The sequence below is a fragment of the Tenebrio molitor genome, chromosome 6 (genome assembly GCF_963966145.1).
Source record: "Tenebrio molitor chromosome 6, icTenMoli1.1, whole genome shotgun sequence".
Lineage (NCBI taxonomy): Eukaryota > Metazoa > Arthropoda > Insecta > Coleoptera > Tenebrionidae > Tenebrio > Tenebrio molitor.
This window is the reverse complement of record NC_091051.1, coordinates 8394023-8419036: the sequence shown is the minus strand read 5'-3', so window position 1 is coordinate 8419036 and position 25014 is coordinate 8394023. Positions and strand designations below refer to the sequence as shown.

The following is a 25014-nucleotide window of genomic DNA, read 5'->3' as shown; positions in this document are numbered from 1 at the left end:
ATCTAATTGACATCCGACTCCTGTGTGATTTTATTATCAGTTTATTGCGTTCTTTATATATAAGAGACGCTGAAACCGCCATATAAACCATCATATTATAAAATTTATTGTCCGCTCATAATTAGGAAATAAATTGAATAAAGTCGTCGAGTATAAAACGCGCCCAACCTCTAGGCGTATTGTTGAAATCAACAAAAATCGCGATCCTGATTTCACGATTGTTTAACACCAGCAGACTGCAAATGCGTCCAAATAAAAACGAACCGTGCGGTGGTTCCCAAACTTTGAATTTAATCGATCGGAAATGAGGGTGATTCCATAAAAAAAGCACTCGTTCACACTTCATTTAAGAACTTGTTGTGGTAAAATCGGTTGGATTATGGGAAATGTGTGCAGGGTGGGTCGACGAAATTGGGTACGAAAATATTATGCTGTTTACAATGAACCAGATCGGGACCGAAAATGGGTCAGATCGGACAAAGCCCAGACGATTCTTGAAAAAGCTCACAATTCCTTGACCGCATGCGGTCACTCTAATACCACCACCATAAATTATAATAAAATCCACTACACGAGGTTCGATTTTATTGAAAATCCAGCAATGCAATAAAAGTTATTGCTCCAAGAGAGAAACCTGTCATAAATGGTGGCCAGCCTCCATTTAGCTTCTAACCGTCTTCAACAAGACAACACAATTCTACCGGCAATAAAAACAAATCGTAAATTTACACAGACCCAACTATTTGTTTAGAAAGTCAACAATTAACTTTACAACTGGGAGGTTGTTGCGTTTGGAATGTCGTACGCCAATTAAACTGAAAGTGAGAGTAACGGAAAAAAATCACTAATTGGTCCGTCATTGGAACTCATCATCTCTAAAGTTTGAAGTAAATATTTTGGTTGGAATAGACTCAAACATGTTGTTCATCTTGTATCAACATAAGTTATGTGGAGTTATACGAGGCCGGGGACACTGTCACTTTTATGTTTACACAAAACACATCAACAGGAAGTCGGGATTAACCAAATGGATGAGATACAGGTACGTTACGGAACCTTTCATCTCATTTGTTGGCTTCATTTAATTAGACAATCTGTAGTTTCTCATGCTTTCATGGGAATTTTATTTTGGCCGTGTTAATTAATATTTAAAATAATATAAATCACTACACAGAAGTTTTCAGCAGGTATATTAGTCGCACAAAAGAAAACGTCTTGCTAATTTATTGCTTCTACATAACAAAAAACCTTCTAACGATTGATACTGATCTTGCTGCTTTCGGTCAAAAGGTTTCAAGGAAACAAACGACAGCCCAAATTTTAAAATTAATACACTGTTTCCAAAAATAAGCCCGCATCATGAGAATGCATGTCAATATCACACTGGTATAGGAGAAAAAAAGCAATTTAGATTTGAGGGTTCTACAAAATATACCGTAGTACATAGTTATTATGTAACAAGTGTGAAAGGTGATACTTTACTGAACAAGTATATTTCAACACGAGCGTTAGCGAGTGATGAAAGACTACGAGTTTCGTTTTCAACGAAATCCGTACTGTCAGTGTCAGCAGATTATACACACAAATTCATAACCAGTATTCAGAGGCAAATCCTAGTTAAAAAAAATGTCAAACAAGAAATTGAAGTTATGATAAAAGAAAATGTATATTTCGTGAAACATCAACAACAAACAAGAACTCAATCTTCAACATGGTGTAAAACATGGTTAAACTAAGTCATCCTCGGAATCCGAATCAGACTAATTTGTCGGAAATGATAGATAATAATTTGAATTTGTCAATTTGCCGCGTCAACGTAAATTGGCAAATTAGAAAATTCAAAACTGCAAAACTGCAACAGCAAATGATGCCAACATACTCACATACTGTCATATTGACAGCACGGATGTTATTGAAAACGACTATAATCTGTTTCAAAATAAAAAATCCACCATCTGTTGAATTATGTTGATAGAAAAAAAGAAATCCCTAGAATAAGTTTCATTTTTTTGGGTTGCCCAACGTTCTGCCAAAATTTGACATTCGGTTTGTCACAAGTATCAAATTATAAGCCATGGCTGTTATAATTATAGCTATCGTATCATACCTTTGGAGTGAAATAATAAAATGAGAATAAAAAAACACGATGAACTACGACCAAAACAACTATCAACAGTTTCCTTTCATAACCCCACTTTTTTCCGACAGTCCGACACTTTCAAACAAACACACTAAAAACAAACGTTGGCGAGGTTGTCGGTTGTGTTTTCGAGGTAGAAGCAGTGTTGATGAATTTTTGATTTTTAATAGATCAATATATCTGTTTTTATCAAAAAACCAGCACCTGTTGTACCTATTATGTTGGTAAAAAAGAAAATTGTACTAAAGTTGGTGTTAGTGATTTAATTTTATTTGATTGGCTTCACGACACCTGCCGTCTGTCATTCTCAAATATCATAGAATTGATTTTCGTGGAATGCAACTTTGTTTTGTCAATGGAAAATCTGTATCATGATAAATAAATGAAAAACTATTTTGGATTGTAGGAGATATTTTATGGAAGGAAAAAAATCATAAAATTAGTTACTTTGGAAGCGACAAATGTTTCGGGCCTCCCTGTGTCACATTTTGTGTCGCAAAAGTCGGATGTGTTAAATCAAGAGACAAAACGTTCGGAAAAAATAAAAGGATTTGCGAACAATGAGGTTCAGGTACCTGAACGAAGTCGCAACACGTAATAACAAAGATGTAACACGCTTTCTGACAGAACTCGTGCCAGAAAAGATTATTGGTTTTTGTTGAACGGGGCATTTCCTGTTAACTGTGAGCAGATGTGACGCAAACAATCTCCACAATTATCGGTTGGATTTCTTAAATTGGTACAAAATGAGAGCCATTCATACAAACATAGGTCCTAACGCAAGTCAAAATATCGTGAGAAGAGCTGGATCATGCGGGTCCTTTGAATTAAACATGAATTCTGTTTGCTCCGATGGAAATATCACGAATTATGAATGAATCAAATGACCCTCATCTCGGCAATTTAAACCAATATCGTTAATTTCGTCGAGGGCAGTTCTGAATTTCGTAGGTACCTGAACGGCCGGTCTCAAGTGCCAAAATTAAACTTGGGGGTTTAATAGATCTGTCAAGGGACAAGAATATTGTTTTTACATAAAGCAAATGTCTTTGAAAGGACCGCTCGGGGGCGGAGAACGGCCAAAACTAGGCCGCTCTTTATTTTCGAAGACAAGTCAGACATTTCAATATGCTGTTTGTTGTTGGGCTCCGACTGTTTCGAAATATTTGTCCTGGAAACCTCTCAATCATCGCAAATATTTTTTTGAATTTCCATGACATTTGCTGCCGGGTTTTGGGGTGAGATAATTCGTCATAGAGTCGCCGGCGTGATAGATGAAAGCAGACCTTCGTGACAAATCTATTTTAAACTTTATGAATACGAGTACGCAGCCACCACCATCACAACTCCAGTTATTGTCTGAAACAAAAAAAAATAATTAAAATAAATAGGGGTGTTTTGAAAATATACCATTTGAACAGTTAATGACTTAACAGCGAGGGTGTCGCGTTTTAAAGGAAGTTCCTACTTCACTGCACAATTTGATGAAGATTGTGCGTGTTTGTACATCTCGGATGCGGGTCTATTATATACTAATTTTTCTAATAGATATACTGCACTATACTTCAATTACGACTTAAATGGCACACAATGCTACCAACTCCGAATACATCCGAAAAAAATATATTTGGATTATGTAACAATGCCATTGTCATATTACTTCGTACTTTACCTAATCATAGTTAACAAACAACAATTTGTAATATTCTTACAGCACCATTGCACATACAGGGTGTTCTCTTATACCTTCTGAAATAAATTCACAAAATATTTATTTTAGTTGTTTGCCCCTTTCCGTTAATAATTTTTTTTAATTATATTGATTCTATAACATTTACTCATATAGCTAATAAGCAATAGGAACTGGACCACATAATAATGTTAAGTTTTTAGTGTTCTTCATTCATGAAAATCTGTTCATTTAGGTCAGATATTGGTTATTGATTATCACTTCCAGTCAATGAGAGACTAATATATGGATTGACCTCATTATGTATTCTACTCTTAAATTAGAAGTAATGTTTATAAATATCGAGTGTGTCAGTTATTTAATTTGCTATAAATAACGGGTGACTCTTAAAATTTTCACTTGGAGTTGGCTTTGAACGAGTTTTTATTTTTTTCTGTTAGTTTAGACACACGCAAGAACGAACGACAAATGTCAGTCAGTACAATTGAAACATAACCAAATTAAGAGAAAAAACATTTATTGAAATGTCAAACTTGTCAGTGTCTAAGGTGCAACGGAAAACAAAGAATGATCCATAGCCAACTCTAAGTGAAAATTTTAGTAGTCACCCGTTATAAATTATTGATCCACCACCTGTTGAATTATGTTGGCAGAAAAAAGAAATCCCTAGAAAAAGTTTAATTTTTTTGGGGTTGGCTTAACCTCCCGCCAAAATTTGACATTGAACTGTTGAGTTTATTTACGAAACACAAAATAATTATTATGTACAAAAAGGTTTTAGCTACTTTTTGAGTGAAATAATAATATGAGAATAAAAAACACGATGAACTACGACCAAAACGACTGTCCAACAGTTTTCTCTCATAACCCCACTTTTTCTGACACTTGCAGACACACTAAAAACAAAAGTCGGCGACGTTGTCGGTTGTATTTTCGAGGTAGAATCCACTGTTGGTGGATTTTTGATTTTGAAACAGATTATAAATATGTGCTTAATGATAGGTAATAAAAACAAAAATAGGCATCAAAATTCAACCTTCTTCCAACAACTTTAACAAACACAAAAATACCTTCTCTGGCAACAATCTGCCCTGGTAATTTTATGCCAGCGAAAATTGTTAACAAAACTATTTGCTGTTCATTTAAATTTATCCTCAAAGTTGCCGTTGAAGAGTCGATTGTGAACGCACCACTTGTCAATCTGCAGACAACGCAAAAATTGAGGTTAGATTTAAACAGTGATCCGCAACCACAACCATGGTGCGTTCACAATCGACTCTTCAACGTTAACCTTGAGGAGAAATTTAAATGAACACCCGATACATTCACAAAAGCAAACCTAATATACCGAAAAATATTTTTAGGATTATGAATATTAAAAAAAATATTAAATTCAAAAAATACAATATTATAAAATACCTATTTGAATGACTGAACAGTTTTTTTTTTTGAAAAACTGAATAAGTGTTCGTAATATTCTATTTTTAGTATCTACTAAATACATTCATTACTTGCATCTCAAGATAATAAAAAAAAGTGATTATATTTGTATTTCTTCGTGGCTCCAAGAATAACGACGCTATTTACAATTCCAGTGATTTAAGGATCTATATATTTAAATAAAATTAGACATATCTTTACATGATCTTTAACGTTAAATAATACGGCATAATAACAATTGTTTTATGGTTATGCCACTATAAATCTCCTTGATAGGATACGGGAAGTGGCAGTTCTTTTAATGTGGCAACTACCAAAACCATAATGTTGAGACAATAAGAAAACCACCACGTAGAGAAGAATAAATATTGTGTGAATCGTACTTTTGTACATAATTTAGCAGGTAAATTAAGTGTTTTGGAATGGTTATGAATTGTTAATGGCTTTTCCCTGAAACGGACATAAGTCAAGCTGATTTACAGTAGAATTTTATGTGTAATAAAACATTGTTGGTTTACGCAGCATAATTATGAGTTTATGTTATTTTTTATTGATTTCCACAACAGAAAATAGTGGGTCGTAAAATGGCATTACTTTCCGTGAACGTGTAACAGTTGTTGGGTCCGGCATTAGGAATCCGTTAGTGAATGCCGATTTGAAATTACAAACTGTGGAGAACTTGTGATTTTTCGTACATCAGATTAAGACGTCTCGTTAAATTTCGGTGTCGTCGGCGAAACACAAAGTCCGAACAACAAACACCTCCATTTATTTCTACTTAGTGACATTTCGCATTGGCCACGGAGATTACAAGAAAACACGTGGCGTTGTTCGGTGTCGCTTTTGTTAATTATTACCTTTTCAGCGCATGCAACCTAAGTCCAGACCAGGCCACCTAACACAATAACATAAAATTGCAGAGTCGGTCTCACAATGTAAGCCGAAAAGTCGATTTTTACTGACAATGCAAACGGCCTTGTCATCTACGTGTCAATTTTTAAAGCAATCACGGAAAAATCCTCTTATCCCCAATAATGAAACTGAAAAGTCCATTTATAAAATAATAATAGTGAGCTTTGCGAACGCTTTGAACCAGTTAAAGTGTGTTAAATAATGTACACTCAGCACGTTATTTATTTTGTATACAAGTCTTGCGGCCATATTGCAAAATGGCGCTGAACACCCACTGCATCTGGAGATAAAAATATTTATATTTATATTTTTTTCTGCATGTTTTTGTTGACTTGCTAGATGGAACATTGCCAGGCACGCCACTGCCGTCGTCACGCCACTGAATCCGATACGAGAAATTCGATTCACGTTTTCACCGGCTTATCTCCACGGGAGTTCCCCCAATCCCGGTTCATCTCGTAATTATTTGCTATTTATTTAGATTTAGCCCGTAGTAACAATGAGGGTAACAAGAACCGAAACGTGGATAGTTGTTATATAACCCGACAGTGTGTTGTTTGAGCCGCGTGTCAACTGTTTTCAAAACGTGCTTACTTTTTTGTATGATTGGAGAGAATCGGGGGGTGAGAAAGTTATTTTCTCTTGTAATTAATTTGATTATCTGCCTTGTAAAGAAAAAATAATTAATGAACGTGGTCGGTGGGAGTTTTTTCGGTTGGTTACAGAGGATACAGCCGTCAGCAGTTTTCGTTAAACACACGGTTGAGTTTTTCTTTGTTTTCGGGGTTTTCAGTGTACAACTTGCTAACGTTGTTGCCAACCCTTAGCGGACAATAATTGATTCAATAAGTGGAAAAACACGCTCGTCTAACCCAGACATCACCAAACATACCGATATCGCGAACTACAATAAAAATAAATATGAAATGGAGGGTGAGCTATTTCATTACTTTTTTACGAAACAATTTTTTTTTTTGCAATTTGTCGAGTCAAAAGGGGAGGTTAGTGCACCCCATAAAATGTAACTATTTTTGTGGATTATTTTTGCTGATACTGTACAAAACAGTAAATACCATGCCTTGAAATAAATTCGGAATTAGAGTATGCTGTGGTTTTATTATGAAATTGGCAACAGGAAATTTTTATAGACAGCACAGTGCAGTCACATTTGACAGCACAGTACAGTAAAAAAACATCTGTTTATGGTAATAGCGCAAAAAAGTAAAAAGCATTAAAAATATAAATAAGAGAATCATAACAGTGAATTGGAAACAAATGAAGTTCTCTGACGATTTTGGCTTTACAGCCGTCAAATTCTAGTTTTTGTTTTCATATTAATTGTTTTTCTAATTGGAGACAGTCGTAGCAAAAATATTGTCTAGAACTTATGCCTAACTCATAGAATTACCGCACTCGCCTGCGGCTCTGCGGTCAATCTTCTCATTTGTAAAAAAAAGTACTATTTTATGCACTTGTTGCGTAAATTACATCAGAATATATTTATTTAAGTAATAGGTATGTATAACAAAAAAAGACTTACTTACTTCTTTAACCCAAAAGATTTCAAAAAACTTCTTTTATAAGAATTTAACAGTATCTAATGTTAATAACAAATAGTAATAGATGTCATTCAAAAGCTATGCTCAGTAACTAATCAACTCGTTATTCAACGAATAAATAACGAAATGCAACAATTACTCTTTCCAGTTTATTTTGACATGATTGATGATGATGTTTGAACAAATATGTTTTTCTACTTAAGTGGACGTTTGAGAGAGATTTTGGGTTCACATCTGTTAAATCAAAAGAAGCAAAAATAAAAGTGGGCGTAACTGGTCTAGAGATATCGATTTATTTCTTTAGTTGTCCACGTTTTTCTACGAAAAAATACCTTTACAAGCTGTTACAACTATTTTACCGTCTTTTTATTTTGCTGACCTGGTTTAATTTTTCTTGTCAGTTACAAGATACTAATGAAATCCTACGCTTCTTTGTAGATATGGAAATTGTGAAGTGCAAAAGAGTTAATTTATTCTTTGATACAATTACTACCAGTGGTCCTAAACAAGGAAACTCCAATACGTGCCTGTTATTTTTAAATGACCATTCCTGTCTACCTCACGTCTCCGATATCCAATTATGGCCCTTTCCGTCCAGTTGCACCAACTTTACTAACGATGTCCTTTTGTTCTGCAAACTGTACACACAGTTCCACAACTTGTTATCGAGAAACACTTCCACTTCCCCGACAATTCAAATCGCTCTCTCTCTCTCACCGAAAAACTCGCGTAGGTAATAAATAAAACACAAAGTGGTAAAATCGAAAAAAACCTTTGAGTGACATCTGCCCTATTTTTATTAGCCACATTGTTAGAGACGTGCCCAACTTTATGGTACTGTCGTAAATTATCTAACCGATTCATTGGCTTCGGTACCGCTGCGTTCCTACGAGGTTTCTCTTCATTTTTACGTTTACACGCACAAATTGGGAACGTAGATGTTTTATGCAAAAAGAAGACATTGTTATTGCTGCAGAGACGCGTACTTTAATCCAGCAGAAGTATGGAAGGTGTCGAGTTGTCAATGTTGAGCCTAATTTACGGATTCAGTTCGACACGAGACCAGGTGGTTTACATCCGCGTAATGAGCGGCTTAAAGTCTCCCCATGGAGTGTCATGTGGAACTCGCTCCAGACAACAATCCAACATTAATATCTATTAACTTGACGACACATTAACGCTACTTTTGTCAGGTTTTGTACCATTACTCCTTTTTATCATAACTATATTTCAATTTCTCAGAAAGTGAAGCTTTTATAATTATATTCATAAAGGATCGTAATAGTCACCCCTAGAAATCATCCTAGAGTTTCTTTTTCGATAAAGAATCGTTTAGGTCTTTAAAAATCTAGTGTCTATCTAGAGAAATGTTTATATCTTACATTCCAAATCTGGGTGTTTCTGAGAAGACCGTAATTTTTTATATTTCGAAAGAACTGATTATATTTTGGATGATGTGTACTTAAGTGTTTATGCTACCTGCGGTGCAAACGTTACCAAAGGTTGACCTGTCGGTCATCGTTCATCAATCATCACTATGTTGATCAGTTTTAAACATGCTTCTTTTAAACTAATAAAAGTGTTTGGTAACAAAATAGCTCCTTAGGAGTAGGAGAAATTCATTATCGAGATAAAAAATTAAATTAAAAAAAGTACTAAAAGAACAATCCAATTTTTCAAAAGTTGTGTTTTTACAAAAATATTAATAACTCAGAAACTTCTCCACTTTGATTAACTCGTTAATTGAAAACTCTGTACGCATGAACATTTTTAATTTGTGCTCTTACATTTCGCCTCACTCTAAACGAAAACCGTTTTTCAATACGGATACGTAGGTCCATGCTTCCACGAACAACTTGAATATAATTAAGATTAACCATCAAACAACCATGACAGGTATTTCCTTGCCCCATACGAGCAGATATCGTGAGAAATTACAGTAAGATGGGACATATTTTGTCAAAATGATATTACTGCCTTTCTGATTATGCACATTTTCCAACGTTTTATCGTTCATAAAAATTAGGTTAATGTCAAAGTTAAGAAGCATTGTGTCCTAAAGAGGCATATACAGGGTATTTCACGAGTGATAATGAGCCCGACGGAATTCAAAATGCAACCCACAATACTCTTACAAAGGGTATTTGTTTTTTGATTTAAAAAATACAGGGTTATTCTAAATGATTGTAGTCGAAGTAGGCGTGAAAATTGAATGTAAAATTTATGGTTGCCGCTCCACATAAAAAACATCAAAATGATGTAAATAACTGAGTACACACCGTTCACACACGGGAGTTAAACTGGGTGCAAAACAACTCAATATTTCTGGATTCAATCGTTAATTTAACAAAAATAAATAACAATCTCATCATCGCATTTTTCACCTAAAAAATCACAGTAACAGCGACAAAACTGACAGTTCACATGAAAGCGGCAATAATGTAATAACATGGGCATGGCCTACTTCGACTACAATCATTTATAATAACCCTGTATAAAACGTAGTTAGCTATTTCGTAAATTTTGACATGAACGTTATTTGCTTGGTGAAGTAAATGAAATTGTAAAAAAAGAGTTTTTTAGTCTTACTTCATGTCTCTTTTCTCATCGTTCGAATATAACCCAGCTTTGGACTCGATAATGCCATTTCCCTGCTTTTTTGATGTCACAAGAAAAACTTCAAAGTGATTTTTAATAACTGTCATTTATTAATGACACTAATGATTGGTTTACATCTTTTTTTAGAAATGTTGGCCAAGATTCCGTGTCCGGAATAGTAGGTACATTTTAGTCGTCGTATTTTAATTTTTTGTAAATGTCAGTTGTGACAAATAAAATTATTGCAAAGCCATCATAGATTCATACTTTCATTTTAAAACAATACGATATTTAAAAGAGCCACATTAACTTTGTAAATGTATTGTGGGTTGTATTTTAATTCTGTCGGGCTCACTATCACTTGAAATATCCTGTATAGTACCTACGTAGTATGTTTGTTCTACCGTGTGACCAAGTATATTTGGGCTGTCACAAGATATTGTTTTAGTTAACGTATGGCTTAGCTTCATCAACTGTCAAATACTTCGTGAAACAGGAAGTGTAGGACGAGACGGAAAAAATATATCTGAAGAATTGTCAAAGTATTTTAATTAAAAAGCGACGTAGGTACTATTGGGAGCACGGAATTTAGAACAGAATTGAAATTTGACTGATATAAGATGTCAAATAGGCTTTACCTAGGTGCTAGACGTATAATTGATTTCATATAAATTGTCATCAAGTGAGCTGTGATTTGTAAAAGCACCTTTAATTTAGTTACATTACAAAAGTCACATTTATGAAGGTCATGTCCAATAAATCTTTATTTGGTAAAAATACAAAGACAAAAACAAAAGAATTACTTTAATTTAATCAGTAAAAAGACGTAACAGTGCTTTTGAAATCAGCAATGTTAAAATGGACAAAAACTGAAAAATTAGGCAAATCGGGTTCGCGCAGAGCAAGCAACTTTGAAAGTCAAAGTCACTAGCTTTAGCTTTAATACCAATAGAAAATCAGATTTTCATGGCTTGCTTAGATGTACATTTATAAGAAATTGAGTATATTAATAACCTCATTTTAATATCTACTATTGTCACATGTTATTTTGACAAATTGCATTCATCAATCCTGAAAAGTTGCAAGTGCTTAGATGTGATTTTCTGAAAACTGAACAGTCTTTTGGAAATTAGTTACTAAAACGTAAACTAATTGTGCATAATTGTGACAATTTATTTTGAAGTTCAGTCAAAATTAATTATTTTGACATTTGTGACAATAAAGCTTAGACTACATTGGTTTTTTTAAATGACATATAAATTGCTGCCCGAAATTCCGTGCTCCCCACTATACAATCTGCTACAAGATATTAAAAATTACATTGACGTGTGTCATTGAAAACAACTACATACTGTACATGTGCTGTATATGCTTGAACTTACTTTATGGTGGGAAAGTGACAGTTCTTTAATAACATTTAGATATTTACATAAAAATTTTATGAATTGCACTAAAACACCGCGTTTCGTTGTTCACGTATCACGTTGATAACTTTTTTTTATCAAGGTTGTGATTATTAAGTCATCAATCATCATGAAAGAACGGATTATATTTATAAAAAATGGCGTTAAATCAATTAATTGAAAGAAGGTACTCTACGTTTTGTCATCTCTTTAGAATCGTTGTTCTTCAGATAAATGCTTTATTTTTAAATAACATAAGTAGGTATCACTTTTATTCAACCTTTAACAATAATACAGAGCAATTGCGGAGAACAATTTATCTGAAACTCTTACCAATACAAAAGCCACTTAACAGTGTACAAGACTTAGAATATCTGCGAAAATACATAAGGATATAAAATTATATATGAAAAAACACTAAAAAATAATACTTTTTATTTTGAAGTCAAAACAATGACAAAACAGTTTATAATAAAGTTTTCAAAAAACAAATAGTTACATGACTATTCCTAATATATACGAAAGTCTTAAAATATGAGATTACAAGAGTTGCAAATATTACATTGTATCATCACTGACTCGACTGAGGGCTTGACATTAACACACTAGATCCGGGAGTCTTACTCGAGCACGAATGCCCTTCACACTTAACTTTAAAAAACCTCAAAATGGGACTTTGAGGTGAGGAACATTTTTTTGGTGTCGAATTCAATTTAGCTACTTTCGGAGGCGCCGAAGCGGAAGCGTCGAGGAAATCCCGCCTAAATTTCCTCTGAATCCTAAACTTGGTCAACCAGTCTTGATCTTTCTGCTTCGGCGGTGAAATATTCAAATGCGGAGCGACGCCATCCAGTACGAAATTCGGTAAGTTGAGAGTCGGCGGTTGATGAGATTTCTTCTCCGATTCTTCTTCCACAATGGTCGACAATTCGCTGTTGCTACTTCCGTTGTCCGTCAAATTGTGGAACAAGCGGCGAGGCCCCAGATCCGTGTGGAGCCTCTTGTTCTCGTTGCTGATCTCTTCTTCGTGTTTTCGTTTCGACGCGCTGCAACAGTTTTGGCAGAAATCGTTCGTCGAGGGATTGTCGCATCTCTTGCAAGATACTATCACTTTCTTGGGGAGCGCGACTGTTTCTTCGCCGAGGCGTTTGAGTTTAGACTGTGCGGGCGCGAGCGGAAGGACTTCGGCCTTTCCTCTTCCCACGACCTCCCAGTTTTCGGGCAGATCTTCCGGCCCTATTCGCCAGATCCTGTGGGACATGTCGTCTGAACACGTGACCAAAGTGATGTCGCCCCGTTCGCACCAAGCCACGCAGGTGACCTCAGCGACGTGTCCAGTCAGCCTCACCAGAGGGCGCGACTGTTTTGTATTCCACACATAAGCGTTTTCATCGCTACTTCCGCTAACTAAGTAAGATCCGTCCCTACTGAGGGAGGATTTGATGTAAAAAGTACTGTTCTGGTGCCCTGTGTATTTCATAATTGGTACAGGATTACAGGTGCCTACGTTATAGCTGTAGATAGTGTTATCCAAACAATTCGCGTACAGCTTAACACAATCCTTATCGATGATCAAACTGCTGAAACCATTTTTCGTAGTGGACCCTCCATATGGGATCTTATTTTTCGGTATGGGTTCGTGCTTATAAAACAAATAATTCTTTCGCAAGTCCCAAATCTTGATAACCCCATCGCCCGCCCCGCAAGAAATCAAAGTATTGTCGTCTTGAAATACCAAACCTGTCACAGATTTGGCACTGGAACCCCTGGACGGGCTCATACAGACGCATTTTCGCCGCGTTTTACTCGGTGGAGCTGTGGTATTATGTGAATTGAAAATTGTCCGGTCTACCTTCCCTATGAAACTACCCATGTCCGTCCGCGTGTCCCAAACTATAATATTCCCGTCTCTGCCCCCCGTTGCAAAAACGCTGGGATCGTCTTTGCGAAACGCGATCGTTTTGACTGAACGAGTGTGTCCGTAAAACGCTTTAATCTCTCTGACGTCTGAATTAGCGACATCGAAAAGTTTAGCTGTGTGATCACCTGAAGCTGTGACAATTTTCATATTCTCGAACATCCAGGCCAAATCGAAAATCGCGTTGTTATGTGCGCGAATACCGTACGGTTCTTGTTTTTTCGTGGTGTCGTGTATTGCCAATTTACCGTCTTCGTTGGCTAGAGCTAGGAAGGTTTCGTTGCCTTTTTGTTGTGCAAACTTACAGGCGAATATTGGTGTATCGCAAATCACGTCTTCTGAGGGTAACAGTTGGGTGTATTCTTCTTCCTTCGGGCAGCGAAGTCTCTTGATGATGTCGTCGTAACATTTCCATCGTGCTACGATTACGTTAGTTATTTAAAGATCCGATTTATCAATTAAAATATTTACCAAATCCGTTTTGCTGTTCAAATAATTTTCTGCAACTGCTCATGGTCAACTTGTTAAAAAAATCACGAAATTGGCTCCGGTTAAATGCCCTGTTGATGTTTGTCGGATGTTAGGTTAGAGCGGGAACTGACAATTGTGTCAAAACAGTGGAATTTACACTCACACGTTATATTCGTTATCTCTGTTTTCGCATGCAAGTTAGTTGGAGGAAAAAGAATAGCAATAGTAGATAAATGTTGACAAATAACGGGTTCTGTACAGAAACCTGTAATTATTGAATATAAAAACCAATACACTAATATTTGTTATTGTTTTATAGTTAATTAAGAACGCAAATAATTATTAATTACTGGAATTGGACAATATATGGGGCGTCTTTGAATGCGAGAAAATGTTAAAAGTGTGGTTACGGCGCCCTCTGCAGGACAAATAATTAGCTCGACAACATTCCAGAATAGAAAGCTTCAGAAAAAATACATTCAAAAATCCAAAATGATCAATTTATTATCGTCATTATTGATGAAAAAATATTTTTTTGTTCGACACTATCAGAATTTGAGAATTTTCTTCTGTGTGAACGGATTTTGTGATTTTGATAAATGTCACAACTTGTCAAAACGAAACGTCAAGCTAATTTTAAAGATTTTAAGTGAATTGGAGCCTTTAAGGGTCTCGTCGAACAAAAAAACGTTGTATTCAACTCGTTCATGTGTAAATTGGGCTTCTTTTGGCATTCGTGAGCCTTTAAAACGCTCGTTTCACTCGCGTTTTAAACTGGCCCACTTATCCCAAAAAAGGCCCAATTTACACACAAACTCGTTAAATAAACTACTAATGTAATTTACAAATATCTCAACGTTTAATAACACCATTAGCCTTAAAAAGTACATTTCCCTGCAACATTTATGTATTGATGTGTCTTTACTGTTTTTAGGTAATAATGAATCTCTAATGCGGTGTTAGATAAAAACAGATAAATACTCAAATTTATTTAACACGAAGAAGGTATTTTTTGGGGCCAGCATTTATAAATCAATGTGAGATTCAAAATGTTTCTCCAAGAGAAGCATCGACACCATTTAAAACCGTTACCAAATATTTTCTTTGCTTTAATAAAACTATTGGTTACAAAATGTTATCAGAAAAAAGAATTGCTACAAAAATTCTAGAACTTAACAAGTAATGTGAGCCTATATAAGAATTAATTTTTCATTTGCACACATGAACTATATTGCCCAAAAATCTTTGTGCTGTCAATGAAAAGGAAGATGGCGATTTCATCAAGATGTAGAAGAAATGGAAAAAGTAGTGTTCAAACGTTCGTTTCAACAAAGCATTGTTAAATGTTTACATAATATATCCTCCTGGTTGCCACAGACGATTCTTCTGTTAGAAAAAAATAAAGCAACCAATTTTAATTTTAATTAAATATTAAAAGATGTCGATTTATTTTCCTTTTTATTTTATTTAGTTGTTTCTAATCCTGATGTGGTAGAATAAGAACGGTACATACATTCTCTAGATACCTATTAAGCATTTTAATGTAAATATGTAAATATGATAGAGCAGATATGATCCAGATATATAGATTAACACACAATATATGGCCAGGTGACACCTCGGAGTTCATAGACATGTAAACGGACCCCCGACTACGAGGACACCAATACAAGCTTAAGAAAGAGAAATTTAAGACATCTTTTCTACAATATTTCCTAACAAACCGCGCATTTGAAACCTGGAACAAATTAGATAACACAGTCGTTAACAACGCTAATGTCTGTGCTTTTAAGAAGCAATATGACAAAACGCAGGAATAAATCAGTACACAATTGTCCAATATACAGAATTATACAACCATTAAGTTGCTAAATAGGTTTGCCTCAGCAACAATTTAAATCAATAATAATAATAAATACATAATTAAAAACCTATCAAAAAATATTTTGCATTGTTTTCCGCCTTGGGAATTGAAAATATGTTCTAGTAATTTTTGAGACATAATTATAGCGATTTATTTATTGAATCCTAAATGCAAAAAACCAAAAAAAAAACAAGTAAAACCTGTGATCCTGTGGAGGTATACTCGTATGTATGTAGAGATAAACAGGGTATAAAAAGAAATAGTGTTAAAAATAGCAGAGAGTAAAGAAAGACTTAGTCAAAAATGTGCAGGATCGTAGCAACAATGTTCAAATTTCTCGCGCTTTCGCTGTACCGCATTTGGCGCGTTTTACTCTCGCTGTGTTCACGGTTCACGCCTATCCGCGGCCATGCGCGGAAAAGAGCTATCTCAGACAGCTGCAACGCGCATTCCAGCAAGGCAAGTTGCGGTCTTCTCGCGGTTTCCGTTATTTCAACAAGTCCCCGTGTTGTTCTAATCACATTCCACGTGTTCTCACAATCAGTGTTTTATTATCGAACCTAGCCTAGTCGGACAGTAATCAACGTGAAGGCAAATTGAAGCGCGGACTAATAGCTAATTAACTGAAAGTGCGACGACCATGCGGACGGAACCAGTTAGCGTTAAAGAAATGGCGGACGTGTTGAGCTTGCAGCATCGACTTTGACGGGTGTTGTAGGAAAGGTGACTTTTCATATTCTAGAATGAATTATGTATTAATGAACTTTATGTATTAAAGGGGTGATGAAGAGAAAAGCTGGTAAAGATTTAAATGGTGGCTTTTTTACTTAATTACTAGTTAGGTAATCCGCGAAAAGGCGCGAGTGACTGCGAAAGAGAGAAATACGAAACCAAGAGTTCGTTAAGTAGTTGTCGATTGTATCCGTTTTACGCTGTAATGGAAACAAGACGTAGGGGTAATACTAATCAGAGGGTTGTGCCACGAGGTCTTAAGCGTTCGCGCGTCGTGATGAGCTTAGACAATAAAGTTCGTGTGCTTAATTTGCTTCGTTCTGGCAATACGGTGGCGGCCGTGGGCAGACTATTTAAAGTGAACGAATCGACCATTCGTTCGATCCGCCAGAAGGAAGACCACATCCGCAGAACTTGGAGCAAATTTGCGTCGGCAAATGGTAAAGTGGCTCCAGTGGTGCGACTGCGAAGTGGTAGTGACGAAGCAATGGAGAAAATGGAAAAGCGGCTTAACCTGTGGGTAGTCGAGACGATAGCAAGAAACGAAAGTACAATAAACACCGCTGCCATAAGGCGCAAAGCCAAACAAATTTACGAGCATGTGACTCAATACCAAGAAAATGTGAAGACATTCAGTGCTAGTACTACCTGGCTCAATCGTTTTAAAACCAGATACGGCCTCAAGAACTTGAATCTTCACAGTCAGACAGATCCAGCTGACGCATTTGTGAAACTCTTGTCTAAAATCATCAAAAAGAAAAATTACATGCCTGCGCAAGTATTTAACGCGAATGAAACAAGTTTTTTTTACAAACAAATAAACAAACGCACGGGTGTCGCCAAAGAGTCGGGCTTTAAAGATCGTGCCACCATGCTCTTCTGTGCGAACGCTGAAGGCGACTTCAAGTGTAAACCTCTGATGGTGTACAAGAGTCAAAACCCGCGAGCCTTGAAAGGAAAAAATCTGAACCACCTGCCAGTCATTTGGAAGTGGAACCTCAAAGCTTGGATGAGCGGCGAGATTTTTTGGGACTGGTTCAACAACCACTTCATCCCTGAGGTAGAAAAATATCTTGAACGGAAACGTTCCCCGTTCAAGGTTCTGCTTATTTTGGATAGTGCGCGTGTTCACGTTCGGCAAGACCTTGAAAATGCCCACCCAAATGTGGAAGTCCTCTTCATACCTCCGACCACGTCTCAAGTTAAATCGCTTCAACCACTGGGTCAGGGGGTTATTAAGGCTTTTAAAAGTTACTACATTCACGAGGTGTACCGCAACGCGTGCCAACATTTGGATGCGAATCCCAGATCCACGATGATCGATTTTTGGAAGCTCTTCACCATCCTCGACGTGATAGACTATGTAAAAGTGGCCTGGGAGAGAGTTTCTCAGGCTACAATTAACAATTGTTGGGAAAAGGTTTGGCCACAGTGTGTTATTAATTTTCAAGGGTTTAGAGGTGTCGACGCTCAGATAAAAAAGAGTGTGGCAACTATCATGGGTTTGGCACAACGCATTGGCGAGGACGGTTTTGATACCATACAGGAGAAGGACATTGACGAAATTTTAATGCGACGCGCAGTCGAACCTTCCAATGAAGAGTTGGTTGTTGCAGCTATGAACGACAATACAGATAGCGACAGCGACCATGATGAAGCCGCTCCGAAAATTCGCCCTCTCAGCGTGGAAGTACTGAAGAAGTGGGCGCCAATATTCGAACAGGCCACCAAAGAATTTCTGGAAGCGGATCCCTCAATGGAGCGCAGCGTCAAGTTTAAAGACCAACTTGAGGACGCATTTCGTCCTTACGCGGAGCTATTGAAAGAAATTCGATGGAAATCGCGGCAAAAAATGCTGACGCTGACGGAGTTGTTCAAGAGGGAGAGATCGCCACCATCACACCCTTCATCGAGTCGCAATCAAATAAACACGAAGGAGGAAGAAATCGATATTAGCGATTGCGAGTTGCTTTCCTTATCTCCGGCATCCATCCTATAGAAGTATAGAGGTAATATTCACGTCTCACGTGTCAAGGTAATAGGTATTCAGTTCATACATTTTTTACGTTTTGTTGTAAAAGGATGCATCGTTGTTTCAGTGTCCGCGGTTGCAGTATTCGCGGAGTTTCCCAGGAATTCAACCACCGAAGACAACGAAAATTGCTTGTTATTCGTTCTTTTATATTAAATACATATGTATTAACCAAAAAAAGAAAACAACAAAAGTACTTATTATTATAAATTCTGCAGTTTCTGATTTCATACCTACCCGAAAAATCTAAACGCCAGTCTTACATGGAAACTCTGGTTTGTATCAAACATTAAAATGACGTTAAAAGCAGCGACCGCGAAATTGGATTTTGCGGCTTGTTTTAGTAGATACGCGAAATGCTCGTTCACGTGCGGTTGCACAAAATAGTTATTTGTATATCAAGGCCGCGAAATCATTCTTAACGTTTCGAGAGAAAAATTTACTTCACTGTCAATAAATACGTATAAATTCGGCTACGGAAATGACATAAATAAAACCATTCATTTTGTAAATAATCGTTAAAAGGTCGGAAGAGAATTGTAGTAAAAGTGATGTTTCAGTTTCGGGTAGGTAATCCTACAGAGTTAAAAAATATGTACATACGTACAAACAGCCGTCGTTAAAAGCAACGGCCGCGAAATTGGATTTTGCGGCCTCTTTACGTGCGTGAAGTGCTCGTTTCACTTACAGTTGCATAAAAAATAACTATTATAAGTAAATTGTGTGCTGAATAAAGATTTCTTGTTAATGGAAAAACTGGTTTTATTTAATTAAAAAGTACGTCTTTTCAAAAATCCATATACAGTGCGCCCACGAAAGTGGTGGCAACTTTTTTTACGCTGCGCACTAATAGATGGCACTATTCAAGGACGAATATACTATCTAGTGACTTTATCGAATGAAATAAGAGTTACAACCGTGGTTACAACGTTGCTTACTATTTATAACATTTTCAATTCATAGGATACAAGGATTTCTTCTTCTTTTTTGACTTTCTCAAATGTCATCATTTGTCATTACCTATTTCTTTTTAAGCTGTTTACCTATGGATTTAAGCTTGAAACAAAGAATAACTATTGTTAAATGGTTTTACATGGCATGGTTAGAATAATGGTGGACAATTTGAACATTTTAAATACATTTTTGAATGTTTAGGTGTCCATTATTTTTGATTTTTTACTTTTGCATAACTTAATTTACAGTGACACCATACACTGACAATGTTTTGTAATGTTCTTGTAATGTTATTTCTCTTAATAGTTCCATCTGGTGGAACTAATTGGAAAACTGACCACCACTTTCCTGTATCTTAGGATAAATTGACTATAGGCAACACATAAAACACTGTAGTAGTGGAGAGGCTAAATTGATTTTCTAGTTGAATCCTAATTATTTAATTATAATCTACTTGTGTTGAAATGATAAAAATAATGTTTTCTCAGTTCTAGCATTTAATTTGTACTTTAAGAAAACAAAAATGTATGACATTTTTAAGTAAAATAAAATCTTAAGAAAAGGTTCCGTGAAATCACCAAATAAATAAATAATTCATTATATAAAAGTGTTTATCTACGATCGTGTAAAAAGTAGGCACTTTTTGGACTAAAAATCGTCGAAGTTGACGTTTAGTGAACTGACGGAATCGTGCCATAAAACTTTTAGGGCACGCTTTTATGGCACAGAACTGTCAGAATACAACAATACAATTTGTTGGAAACATTGTTTAGAAGTAGGTTGCTAAACGACGTGGTTCTCGAACGACTTTGGTTATTCATAAAATATGGAATCAATGATAATTATTTTATACAAATTTATGTTGAAACCGCGATGATCTTACGATCGTAGATAAAATGTTGCAAGACATACGTGTAAAAAGTTCCATTATTCTATTTTAGTCAATAATCGTCTTTATACGCCCCCAAATGAGGGCATAGATTGGCCTTTATGGCACAGATTTGTCAAAAATCTGCCAAGCAACGGTTGGTTTAATTATTCAAACAATGGTATCAAACATTATTTGATTAAAAATAATCATACATTATATACACAGTAACCCTAACAACATCAAAATAGCTAACTAAATTTGCATGGACACAAATGGACACAACTTTTAGTTGATTTCCTTTAAGGAGTACTAAATATTTGTCTGAATCTTTTAGAAATTATAAAATACAGGGTGTCTTAAAATTATCGTATTCCAAGTTCGGGGCTTAGTAGGGGACATCCTGTTGACTATGTAAAAATGTTTAAAAAAAATTGCTGTCACTTTGAAAAAAATATCAAAGTTGCCAATATTTGTTCAAAAGTACCTAATTAATATTCTAGCTATGTTGTACTTCCCTTTTGAACAAAAATTGGAAAAATAAAACTTTTATTTTTTCGAGATAAAGCTGTTTTTTCAAGAAAGTTTGAACTTTCAGACTCATATATCTTTGTAAAGACCTCCCCTATATTTTTTATTTTATTTTTTCGAGATTCCTGAGATTTTTCCCTACAAGACCCCCGTCTTGGAATACGTTAATTTTGCGACACTCTGTAGAATAAAACGTTGTATGTACCACGGGCATAATTGTCGATTATGGCCCTCCTGATTATGCCCTTAATACATAAATAACTATTGTTGCACTCACATCCTTTAAAATACTCCCTCGTACCTCGGTCGTATTTTAAACCCGTTCGTGCAATAAACGATAACTTTTTACACTTATATCTTAAATAACTATTAGTTGAATGTTTATTTCAAACTCTCATCAATCCATTGTTTGATAATAGGTATTTAAGTGGTATCAATAATAAAGTACCCTTTTGATGGTCTTATCAATCAAAACAAAGTACTTACTCTAGTTATGTGAATAAAATCGAGTCAAAAGTGTAATTTAAAAGTTAAACAGGTGTAGGAAGTAAATTATTGTGTGCACGTATATTTGAGGATACATAATGATTATCAAAGTGACAATATTTGTTTTAAACCTTTTTATTTTAAATGTTTTATGTTTCGAGTCCACACCACATAATAAGAGTAAGTGTCTTTTGGTAAATCGGCAGGTAAACATTTTTTTTTATAGTGTTCTCAACACTAAACCATATTAAGCCTAAATCAACCCCGGAAACACAAGCAACTACCGTTCAAGATTTAATTTCGAGAACACTCCCAGCGGAAGCGTCTTTGTTTGATGTAAAAGTCGATCCAGATTTGGGAAATAATGATCTGAACGATGTGTTTCGAGTGAGTTCAACAACATAAAAATTTCCAAAAATATCCTATTGGTAATTTCCACCAGCTTGAAAAACTCGCGAGTGGAATAATTCAAATAACTGGGACCACAGGAGTAGCTGCAGCAGCTGGTTTCAACCACTACCTGAAGTATTTTTGCAATAGCCATATCTCATGGGAAGCTTCTCAGTTAAATCTGCCAGAGGAGCTACCAGATGTCGACGTAACCGTCCCCTTCAACGACAGATTTCGTTACTATCAGAACGTGTGCACAACCAGTTACAGTTTCGTGTGGTGGGACTGGAACCAGTGGGAAAAACACATCGACTGGATAGCTTTGAATGGGTTCAATTTGGTTCTAGCCTTCAATGGTCAAGAAGCAATTTGGGATCGCGTTTACCAAAAATTCAATCTGACCCGTGAAGATATCGACGAACACTTTACTGGACCTGCTTTCTTGGCTTGGTAATTAACAGTCGTCGAACGTTGAGAGTGTTAACTGACATCAGTTTTGAAGGCTGAGGATGGGAAATATGAGAGGATGGGGTGGACCTCTTTCGAGTGCTTGGCACGACAGGTCTATAGTTTTGCAAAAGCAGATTCTGGAACGAATGAGAAATTTTGGGATGATCCCGGTTCTTCCAGCTTTCGCAGGTCATCTCCCTAGAGCTTTCAGAAGGTAAATATTTTTTTCAAGTAAACAACACTACATGTTCTTCTAGTCTATATCCTGACGCAAAGATGGACATGATGGGTGCTTGGAACGGATTTAGCGACGAACATTGTTGTCCTTATTTTTTGGATCCCACCGAAAATCTTTTCAACGAAATTGGAACCGCATTTGTAGCAGAAGTAAGATCACTTCTTTTGTTACTAAATTACAACAAAACTAAATTTGCAGCAAATATCAGAATTTGGAACTGATCACGTTTACAGTTGTGACAGTTTCAACGAAAACAGACCAACATCTGGTGATTTAACCTATTTGGAAAATGTCGGCAAATCTATTTACAAAGCAATGACTGACGCAGATTCTGAAGCTATATGGTTACTTAAACGCACACATTTCTACACTATCTGCTAACTCATCTCTCATTCCAGGCTGATGCAAAACTGGATGTTTGTAAACGAGTTTGATTTTTGGACACTAGAAAGAGCTAAATCTATTCTAACTTCTGTTCCAATAGTAAGTTAAAGCTTTTTGCAACACGAAGTTATTCAAACGCATCTTTTAAGGGAAAAATGATAGTTCTGGACCTGCAGTCCGAACGCTCGCCCCAATATCAAAACCTCGAGCAATATTTTGGACAACCATTTATTTGGTGTATGCTGCACAATTTTGGAGGCACATTAGGCATGTTCGGCTCATCTACCATGGTCAATTACGTAAAAGAGCGTTTAAGAACTTTTAATTGATTTACTGAATCGAGTTTTCAGGGCCCAAGAACTGCAAGACAAGCCGAGAACAGTACTATGATTGGAACGGGTCTAACACCCGAGGGAATAAATCAAAATTATGTGATTTATGAATTGATGACTGAGTCTGCTTGGAGAACGGCTCCAGTCAATTTAACCGAATGGATCGAAAGTTATACAACAAGAAGGTATGGTTCTTCGGATGACAACGCAAAAAATGCTTGGCGAATTCTACAAGTAATACTCTTGCAAATCGTGGAAGATTTTGTTATTACACTTTTATTTCAGAGAACGATCTACGATTTTAGTGAAAGTTACAGAATAATGGGACAATTCGTTATAGCAAAGTCGCCAAATTTTCAGTTATTAATTCAGGTATTGTTATTAAAAAAAAATAATGTTTTTGCTGCTTTTTTTTTGTTGAATAAAAGAATTGTCTTGCAGAATTGGTACCCCATGGAGGACTTACTAGATGCTTGGACTTCTTTGCTAGCAGCATCTGACAACTTGCAAAATAGTCCTGGTTATCTGCACGACTTAGTCGACGTGACGAGACAAGTTCTTCAAGTTTACGGCGACGAGTTTTACACCGGAATTGTTGATTCGTACACTGTAGGTGATGTCCACAGTTTTGAGTATGTTGCAAATCTGATCGTAACAATTCTACTACTTAGAAAATTACTAGTTATTACAGTGTAACATTTTTGGATTTATTAACCGATCTGGAGCGAATTTTGGCAACAAATGAAGCGTTTTTGTTGGGACGTTGGGTACAGTCAGCGAAAGATGCGGCAGCAGACAGCAATGAAGAAATGCAGTTTGAGCAGAACGCTAAAAACCAGATTACACTGTGGGGGCCTCGAGGAGAAATCTTAGACTATGCTACTAAACAGTGGTCAGGTAATATCATATAATAATCAAAATAGTGTGGTTAAATTAAAACAAACGCAGGAGTGGTGTCGAACTTTTTTTATCCACGGTGGAAAATGTTTCTTGATTATGCTAACAACACTCTACTTAATGGAGAGACGTTTGATCAGTCATATATTAACAATCAGATGTTTACTGAATTGGAGCAGCCGTTCACAGTTGACCAAACCGAGTTTCCTACTGAACCCACTGGTAAGAAAACTACAAACAAATTAATTAAAAGTGCTAATGTGAAAATATTTCAGGAGACACTATACAAATTGCACGTAATATACATGATAAATGGAGTCCAATATTCAAGTCCTCACGTAAGAATTATTAAAAATAACACAACAATGTAACAGAAAAAAGAAACAATAAAAATATTTCAAGCATTCAAAAAACGTTTATTCATTTGATAATTATTGTACAAGACGGTTTTGATTTGGTGTATTATTCTGTTACTAGTATATAAAATCGGTACTGTAATAAGAAAAACACATTGTGGTGTCAACGTATCCTCCTCCAAGACTGACTTAGTTTCAACAGATTTTATTTTGCAAGATCTTCGACACCTCTCTGAGCGAGAGATAAGAGAGGATTTGGTCTGATTGTGAAGCAGAAGATACATTTATTTTTGAATAGTTTGACCAAGTAGTAATTAATACGAATTTCAATTCAAGATGAATCTTCAAATTGAAGACGATTGAAAAAGA

At 36.0% G+C, this 25014-nt stretch overlaps 3 protein-coding genes across 5 annotated transcripts; 2 read left to right on the top strand and 1 right to left on the bottom strand.

Annotated features, from left to right (window-relative positions):
- Positions 1–12160: 12160 nt before the first annotated feature.
- Positions 12161–14288, bottom strand: l(2)dtl (lethal-(2)-denticleless). The gene is made up of 2 exons (XM_069051163.1): positions 14132–14288; positions 12161–14079 (listed from the first exon to the last, which is right to left on the bottom strand). Exons 1-2 carry the CDS (start codon positions 14172–14174, stop codon positions 12314–12316), a joined length of 1809 nt encoding a protein of 602 aa, XP_068907264.1. The 5' UTR covers positions 14175–14288; the 3' UTR covers positions 12161–12313.
- Positions 14289–16407: 2119 nt separating this feature from the next.
- On the top strand, positions 16408–18969 carry LOC138132420 (tigger transposable element-derived protein 1-like). 3 transcript variants are annotated; one of them, XM_069049896.1, is made up of 3 exons: positions 16408–16718; positions 16774–18762; positions 18827–18969. In XM_069049896.1, exon 2 carries the CDS (start codon positions 16933–16935, stop codon positions 18724–18726), a length of 1794 nt encoding a protein of 597 aa, XP_068905997.1. In that variant the 5' UTR covers positions 16408–16718; positions 16774–16932; the 3' UTR covers positions 18727–18762; positions 18827–18969. The 3 variants fall into 3 exon arrangements, with proteins under 3 accessions (XP_068905997.1, XP_068905998.1, XP_068905999.1); XM_069049897.1 differs by having other exon boundaries at positions 18809–18969; XM_069049898.1 differs by lacking the exon at positions 16408–16718 and having other exon boundaries at positions 16725–18762.
- A 2622-nt stretch (positions 18970–21591) lies between these two features.
- On the top strand, positions 21592–24702 carry LOC138132418 (alpha-N-acetylglucosaminidase-like). Its single transcript, XM_069049894.1, has 14 exons — positions 21592–21778; positions 21825–21985; positions 22041–22438; positions 22491–22652; positions 22696–22825; positions 22875–23020; positions 23075–23159; positions 23210–23359; positions 23411–23626; positions 23678–23764; positions 23834–24024; positions 24075–24289; positions 24341–24511; positions 24565–24702. The coding sequence occupies exons 1-14, from the start codon at positions 21697–21699 to the stop codon at positions 24639–24641; spliced, it is 2271 nt and encodes a 756-aa protein (XP_068905995.1). The 5' UTR covers positions 21592–21696; the 3' UTR covers positions 24642–24702.
- Positions 24703–25014: the final 312 nt, after the last annotated feature.